Below are 8,849 nucleotides of genomic sequence, written 5' to 3' on the forward strand. Positions count from 1 at the left end.
TTCACTCCAGAGTCCTGACAGACTAGAACTTGTGTATAACTTTCTTCCTTTCGATCCCATATCCTTTGAAACAGCTCTATATCATATCCTTTAAAATATGCCCATATTGCTGTTTATGTGAACCTTGGAAAATAAGAATACTGGCCTCTTACCAATTACCAATGTAGAGGTTGAAAAGGTTTTCTTATTTCTTAATCAGTGTGCACTACTCACTTCTCTTTTCCAGTAAGTATATAAAAAGACAGAGCTGAGTGCAGTAAGTGCCAATCACCCATCATTAAGACTCCCAGTTTGAAAAGAAGTTCACGTTATTAGACTTCAGAATGCTGAATTCCCGAAACCAGAAAAATAAGAAACCAAAGACTATCCCCCTGGTTTTCAACTTCTCCACAAAACTGTAAATTTCTTACCAAAACTCTTAAAGTATTTGCTAGACTGGAAAAAGAAAAAAGAAAAAAGTTACCCAATGACGCAAATCATGTATACTTCCCCCTCAACCTTTGGACCAGACATACCGTAGGTTAGAAATACTGAAGTGAAACTAGGAAATGGAATCGGACTTAGAAATGGGCAGAAAAGTCGGTACTTATGGGCACCTCAATCTTTCAAGCTTCTCAAATTAGCATCAAATTGAGACTACATCAGGAAAAGCCAATGGTTAGTCAATCCTGACAAATTGAATGAAAGTTTCTGTATGAAAATTTGGCCCTTTCTGCAACTGCTACAGTAAAAAAATCTTTTCTTTTTCTTATTATGATTATACTATTAACAATTATTGTAGAAATCATGCACCCATCACCCAACAAGAGGGTTTTTACTCTTTGGAAGCAAAATAGTAGACCACCACTTCATGCAAGAATTGGATTTAGAAAAAAAAAAAAAAAAGAAAAGAAAAGAAAAAAATCAGTCTTCCATGCAGAAATAGTAGATAACCATAGAAATTTGAATCCATTAAGTTTAAAAGCATTTTTATTTTGTTAACAAAACGAAACCGTACCGATGGTGGGGGAGAGATCATTAACATGGTTGGAGATGAAACTGACGAGTAGACTGCTCTTGCCGACACCAGAGTCACCGATCAACAAGATTTTGAATGAATAATCATAATTGTTCCCAGATGAAGAACCCATTTATCAAAACAAATATCTCCAATATCTCCTTCTGGGTCTCACTCTCCCTCTCTCTCTGTGTCTGATCAACCCACCCCCTAACCACCTTATCCTCCCTTCGTCAGTTTTAAGGAACTACAGTAAGAGGGAAAAGAAATGAGAGAGGACAAAACGAAATTGCCTCTGCTTTTGTGGGTGGTGCCGTGTGGGGCTCCTCTCTTGGTGGTGAAGAAGGGCTGGCCGGCCCTGAAGAAGGAAAGAAAATTAAACAAAGGAATTGGCAATGGCAATGTGGTGTACTGTAATGTGTGTCTGTCAGACAGAAAACGGGAGATAGATTCCAAAATCAAACACCGAGAAAACAGCAGACAAACGGTATTCTTTTCTTTTCCTCCATCCGGCTGGACCGGAATGGAGAGATCCCTCTAACCAATTATTAGTAAATGGCATAAAAAAGGAGAGGCCATGAGTGGAGCTCAAAACTCCAATGTCCAAAGCAAAACCTCTTGTGGGTTTTGCTTTTGTTGTTTGAACGTCCCTTTTATTACTCCATAAATCCAATTTCGTTTGTTTATTTTACTTTGTTTGGAATTCAAGCAAACACAAACACTTGATTTAGTGTGAGAGGGGCCAACCGACTTCACACTCACCACCAAAACTGAGTTATTACACTAAACATAAACAGCTGTTCTGACGATGGAATGGATCTTATATCAAGATATGGAAATATTTCCTTGCATGGGGAGGAGAGAGAATCAGATGGTTGACGAGTCAAGCATGTAAATCCAATCTCTTGACACGTCTAGTATTATAGATATGTGGAAGGATTCAAGCTTGGGAATGGTATTTGACCATCTTTGAATGGGTTGATGTCGTTGTGTTAATAAATACAAACTGGAGAAATAAAACGACGTGACAGTGCTAGTTATTGGCTTTTTACATCTGTGGAGCCTTTTGGCTTGTTTTTTATAGAAGCCTTGGCCTAGTTAGGTAGCCCAAAAGCCAAAACTCCACATGTGTAAAAGCTAATAAGTAATAACAATAACAAGAAAAAGAAAAGCAATATCACGTCCTTTCCCTTCTGGCTTTTGCATTTTTTATCATCGCATCACTTTGTATCTTGAGAAGGTGGTTTTTGACTTTTGAGTGAATAATAGTGTAGGGTATGTTCTGTTATGTATCCATTTCAAATAAGATAGTATTGATTAAAAGAAGGGATAATTTAGACACCCCCTATAATTTTATGGATTTACTTAAACTTAATTTATAGTCTACCAAAATGCATTCCTATAATTTGCAACCTATTTATTTAATTACCTTTTATTAAGAATTATTTATTTTACCACTTGAAAATAATAACATGATCATTTATACGGAGTGAAAAATGTTCAAGGGCATGGGTTTATGCTTGTTTCTAGTATCCGTGATATTTTTTTGTATAAAAAATAAAATTGACCAAATACAGCCAAATGGAATGGTTGTACTTATCTTATTAGGGGCAGAATGATATTTTCATTTGATTAAATTTATTCCAATGTATGTTAGTGTCAAAACTGTCATTTTTCACTTTTATCTTATGGAAGTTCAATTAAACAAATTGATTGCAAATTATAGGGGATATTTTAATAAAATGTAAATTATAGGGTAGGTTTTAATAAATTCATAAAATTATAGGGGTGTTTTAAATAAATGACCTTTAAAAAACTCGAGCTGGTATTTGGACCCATTTATAAAGGGTCTCAACTGCAATATCACATCAGCGCCTCACATGCACATCTTAGTGTGTATTATTAAGAATATATCTCATACTTATCATTGGGAAATGTTCCCAATTTATAGTTGGGATGTGCTGTGAGGCGCCAATGTAAATTCCTCAACTGTTCAAGCTTTAGTGGGTTGCATTATACAAATCAACAAGATAAACTTCAAATAATTGGTTTTGGGGTCTCTAATTTCTTATAAGATTTCGTTTGGAGGGTTTTAATAGCTTCATTAGAAAGTTGATTTTTTACTCATGTAAGCTTAGTTTCAACTTTATGAATTTTTCATCAAATATGACTACAGTTTTCTGTATAGGTCTAGTTTTAAGTTTCAAAGCATTCTTTCATCTAGAGCCCATACATCCTGGTTTGTCTTAAAGTATTCAAATACGTAACTATTACAATCAAAACATTCTGGTTGGATTGTGAATGTAATTTAACATAAACAATTTAATAAATGGTTAATTTATTTAATTACCAACTTGAATAATTTTAATATTTAAGGATGAGAAGACCACCGTTTAATGATGTAATTCAAGTGTTGTACAATTGAGGTAATATTAAAATAGCGCCCATGTGCACAAAAGATCATCTCCTGCAAAAGTGACAAGACTCGTATTGAAAGGCTTTAAAAGAGCTAGCTAGGGACAGTCCACCCAAAAAAACAAAACAGGTTGAAATAGTCAGTCAGACCAAGCTATAAATTGACACTTAGAAATGGCCGATTAAAATCCAAATTCCAAAGCTTACAAGGCATCTCAATCTTCACTAATTTGTTAATTCAAGACCAACATTGACACTTTGACTCAAAAGAAGACAAAGAAGAGATATCATCAATTTCACATTTACCGAGGCCTATACAAATAAAACAGGGAGAATGAGGTTCAGCCCAGGGTCAATTTCAGATCTCCGAGTTTTGGGTCCTATACAACCTTTACACCGAGTGATTCAGATGCTGGACAAAAATGAAGGGGACAAAGTTGTAAAGATAGTAAATCTATTTTGCATGCATTTTGGTATTGTGATCATGCTCGATACATATGGTTTGATAGTTTCCATGTTAATAGGGTTGACATGGATGCTGAATATAGCTCGCTCTTTTTTTTGGTAACTAAAAGATTTCATTCAACTGAAAAGGATCAAAGAGACTGAAACCACAAAACACACACACACACAAAAAGACAGAAAAAATAACCTCTCTATGGAGGACGAAACGAAGAAGCATCAAAGTCCACAGACATGGCATCCTGGATTTCTAAAGGTGGAATCTCCAGCAATGCAAGGTATCTTGACTTGTCACTCCCAGTTTGGCCATCAAATGGGCTTGCTTGTTAGCCTCCCTTTTAATACATTATGGAGTAACTGCACAATCTGTAAATATCATCCAAAATATGCCAAACATCTGGGTGGCAGTCAAAAGCAGCAGCAGAAAAGTTAGTGATAGTTGCATACATCTGGGTGGCAGTCAAAAACAACTTTCATGAATTGCATACAATTCAGCATATAAAGGAGAAGTAGCTTTACAAGGCCTTGATTTCCCATCCAAAAAAGACCCAGTGTCAGATCTGATCACAAAACCATAACTACCCATCCTTGTTCTGATAAAACTGTCATCAGTGTTGACCTTCACAAAACTTGTTTCAGGAAGATTCCACAAAAAAACTGAAGGATCCACAAAGCTATGAAGAGAAGATAGCTCGTTCAGTTCACAATTAATTAACTGGATTTATTTCATAGATAATTTTTGCATCGACAAGATGGAGTTTCTCTTGGCATCATTTAGGGCCTGTTTGGTTTGCAAGAATAGTGTTCTAGAATCAGAATTGGAATGGCCCATTATGATACCAGTTATTTGGTTTGCAAGAATAGGATTCTGATTCCCATTTCTGGCGGAATGGTATTCCCCCATTTGAGGGAATGGCCATTCCGACCTCCCCCCTTGGAAATAAAAATCTAATTCCAATCAACAAAAAAGAAAAAAAAAAAAAAGACAAATGACTTAAAACCCTCCAAACCTTATTTCTCTTTACTTAATGCCAACCCCCCTTGGGAGTCATGCATATGTTATGGAATCCAATTCCAATTCCCGTCTAGACGGAACAAGCGGGGGAATAGGCAATTCTAAATCCAATTTCAACTGTGAACCAGAGAGACCCTTATTTTACTATGGACAGTTTGAAAGGTTAGGAAGTTGTCAGTAGTGATGCCATCATTTCTCTTACTGAACCTCTTACTATCTTTCATAGGCAAGTGAAGGAGATGATGAAGATTTTGTAGACAAACTGAATAGAATGTTGACAGATTGGTGTGATTGCCCATTGTAAGCAATCAGTTGACCTTCTTTTTTTTTTTTTCAGGAGCTTTTTGGATCAAGGATGGTATAAAGTAAGTACTGAAGGAGGGTTATAGTTCAAATCTAGGTGTTAGCTTGCAAGCTTTGGCCCATCTAATGTTGTTTCCTCGACTCAATTTGATTTGAGAAATCCGAGCTTGTCAAGAATAGGAGGGATACTTAAAAATGAAACAGAAAAATAATTGCATTATTTTGGTAGATAACTTATTTCTTCTATGCCCTCTTGTGAAACTAGTCTAGTTCAAAGCTAATGTGGTAATTCGAATTGACCTTCATCACCCAAGGAAGTTTACCGAATGGCTTCGGTCTTGGATTCATCTCTACTTTGTAGGTGAAATGCAGATGATTGATTTATTGAAACTAGTAGCCATCTTGTGGCAGCTTTGGGGTGCTTGTAATATTTAAGTGATCTTCAACCATGTTAATCGGAACCCTTACTAGATTATTCTACGTGCAACAACATTGGCACACATACCTTATATTCTAAGATTCAAGCTCAAGCTTTTTCAAGGCCCACCCAAAGCCTAAGTGTTTCAAGGCCCATTCTAATAAATTTATTCTTAAATTTATCTACAACATATCCTAATACAAAATTATTATTTTTACACCAAGATGGAGGGATACCTAAATACTTGGTAGAGATTTGAAAGTTCTCCTAAAAATTAAAATATCATTTGCAAACATCAATCGAGAAATTTGTATATCTAATTCTCAAAATAAGCCTTGCCAATCCTTTCATAGCAATGATAAATAGATAAAGAGGCAAAGGGTCTCATTAGCTCAAACCTCTATTTGAAAAAAAAAAAAAAAAAAAAACTTATTGGGGTTTCATTACTTAAAATACAAAAACAAAATAGCGGAGACAAATTAAAAATGCAAACCCTTCTCGATTAAAAAAGAAAATGGGGTTTCATCTCACATAATTCTTGATTAAAACCTAGAGCTTTCAAAGACAAACATCAAATATTGCCAACAAACCCTATCATACACTTTGGACATGTCAAGTTTAAGATCCATAGGTCCCTACTTATCTTTTTCTTATTCATATAATGAACAATTTCTTTTTACAATGAGTATTATTAACTAATTGCCTACTAGGCACAAAAGTCACATGAAAGGGTGAGATGCATTTATCAAGAATATCCTTTATCCTATTAACTACGTGCTCTCAAGAATTTTATAAATCACATTATAAAAAATAATAGGGCTAATGTTTTGAACCTTTACTTGATTTTGACTCTTGTGGATGAGAATAAGAAAAGTGTGATTCAGTCTCTTGAGGATTATCTCATTTTGGAAGAGTTTACAAACAAGTAGAAAAATATAAGAACTCAATTCATTTCAAAAATTTTGAAATACAGTAGTTGGAATACCATTAAGCCCGGGGCCTTTAGGCTTCTAAGACTCATAACAACTAGGGGTGCTACCGAACCGTGGACCTTTTCTTTGGACCGAACCGGTAGTACCAGTTTTTGGAAAACCGATAATCAGAACCAAACCAAAACCAGTTGGTTAACCAGTTGATCAGTTTTTAAGTTTTTTTGACTTTATAATATTTACTATAAATATATAATAAAAAATTATATATATATACTATTATATTTTAAACAATAAATAATATATAATATATTATAAATATATTATATACATAAATATATAAAAAAGATATACAAAAACATGTATACTGGTTGGTTCAATTAACCGTTGGTTTTTTAAATTAGTTAACTAAAACTGAACCGGTACCTTCAGTTTTTTAAAATCACCGAACTAAAACCAAATCGACCGGTTCGATTAACTGATTTTTCGATCGGTTCAATTTTTTGGTTTTTTTTTGCTCACCCCTAATAACAACCCCTACACTTCTTTAAATTAGAGGTATAGCATTCAAAATTAGGTTATTACTATAAAATCTGGCAAGAGTAAATAAGTTGATTGCCTTATTTTCAATTGCTATTTCCTTGTTTTGAGGACAAATCTTGTTATTAATCGACAAACACCTCAGCTATACTTCAGTGAGAGTTAACCCAATTTCCCTCCTCAATTCTAATCCATTCAATTCTATTTTTCTTCTATCTAGCAACCGTAGCTAAATAAAAGACTGAGTATTTTTATCTTCACAATTTAGCCACAATTGTCTAGATTTTTTGTTCCCAAAATGATTTAATTCCATTAAGAATCCTAAATCTTTCCTACTCAATTTGGGTAATTTTGATTTTCAAGAATTGGAATAAGACATCAATTTTTAAACCACCAAATGATCTTCAATTTGTTTCAATTTGGAATGAACTCCAAAATTATTCCAATTCTATCTCTTAAGATACTTCTCAAGTATAATCTCATACCAATCCTTGTTACTTAATGTCCATTCCAACCACATTTCATAAAATCAAAAAGTTTAGTTCTTTGACTCTACTTTGGATCAGGATATAATAACATCAGTTGATGATCAAAGCCCCACCTAAAACCTAATTTAACTAATTAGTTGGGAAATTTTTTATACAAGAATTCTATCCAATCTTTTAGAGATTCAATTCTTATCCAATTTAAGATTTGACCAAATGCCCCCATTGCTTATTTCCACTTACAAATGATTAACCAACATATTAAACCCTTTATAACTCTAACTCTTATTATAAGACATAGCAACATCAACAACATGCCACCACCAACACCATTGGGGGGAATTACTAACCAGTGTGGGTATTTTAGAGACACACTTAGCCTTGAACTTTAGCCTCAGATGAAAAAAAATTAAATTCATATGCCATGCTTCAGACTTCAGACACAAAATGTTCATTGGCCACTGAAGCTGATTCGAGCACCCACCAAGAAGGAACAACAAAACAAATCACTACCTAACCAGAAATCAATAACAACAATCCCTACTTCAAAAAGTAGTGCAAAATAACAGCAAAGCAAGGTTTTTAAAGTTGAATCGAACAACGAATCAGTCATGGGTTCGATTTTTGGGTTAAACAATCGGATCGTTCGAATTGAACAGACGACCTGTTCTGATGAAAATTTTAAAAAATTTAGAAAATTTAAAAAAAATAAAAAATGGCCAAACCGTTGAATGGTTCAATTGCCCAGGTCAGTGATTTGCTAACCAAATCAATGGTTTGGGGGAAAATAACGGTTCTGGGGTAAAAACGGAACCGATCACCTAACCAATTCCCGATTTTTCTGGTCCAACTGTCTGGTTTTAAAACCATGCACCAAAACACTAAAAATGAAGATATACATTACTATGAAAATGCAATGAACAAGAAGAAAGAGAGGAACCAAAGCACTAAAAATAACTAATTCAAACACAAGCCACCAACACACAAGGAGATTCAGAAAAAGGTAAGAAAACCTCAACCCCATAACAAATTAAAATAATAGAAAAGATTAAAACTCCATAAACTCCAACCAAGGATGAGAAAATATCAACAAAAAGGGGCTAATTGAGCTATAAACACATAGGTTTACTCATTTACTCATTAGAGCCTAAACTCCACATTAAACTAAAATGACACATAACACAGTTGGAAAAATATAAGAAAATAAAGGGTTTCATGCTAAAATCAATATATATATATATATATATATATATATATATATACTATTTGGTTTTTGTGCAAAACT

General features: G+C 34.1%; 1 protein-coding gene across 1 annotated transcript in view; it reads right to left on the reverse strand.

Annotated features, from left to right (window-relative positions):
* The window catches only part of LOC148870949 (ras-related protein RABC2a-like), a 36,681-nt gene extending 34,793 nt beyond the window's left edge, over window positions 1–1,888 (reverse strand). The window contains exon 1 of the mRNA XM_088968726.1: window positions 998–1,888. Within this exon, the coding sequence (XP_088824852.1) occupies window positions 998–1,130 (133 nt within the window). The 5' untranslated portion in view covers window positions 1,131–1,888. The remainder of the gene's footprint in view (window positions 1–997) is intronic.
* Window positions 1,889–8,849: the final 6,961 nt, after the last annotated feature.

The sequence above is a fragment of the Nelumbo lutea genome, chromosome 2, assembly GCF_056320005.1.
Source record: "Nelumbo lutea isolate HS-2025 chromosome 2, American lotus-T2T, whole genome shotgun sequence".
In the NCBI taxonomy this organism is placed as follows: Eukaryota; Viridiplantae; Streptophyta; class Magnoliopsida; order Proteales; family Nelumbonaceae; genus Nelumbo; species Nelumbo lutea.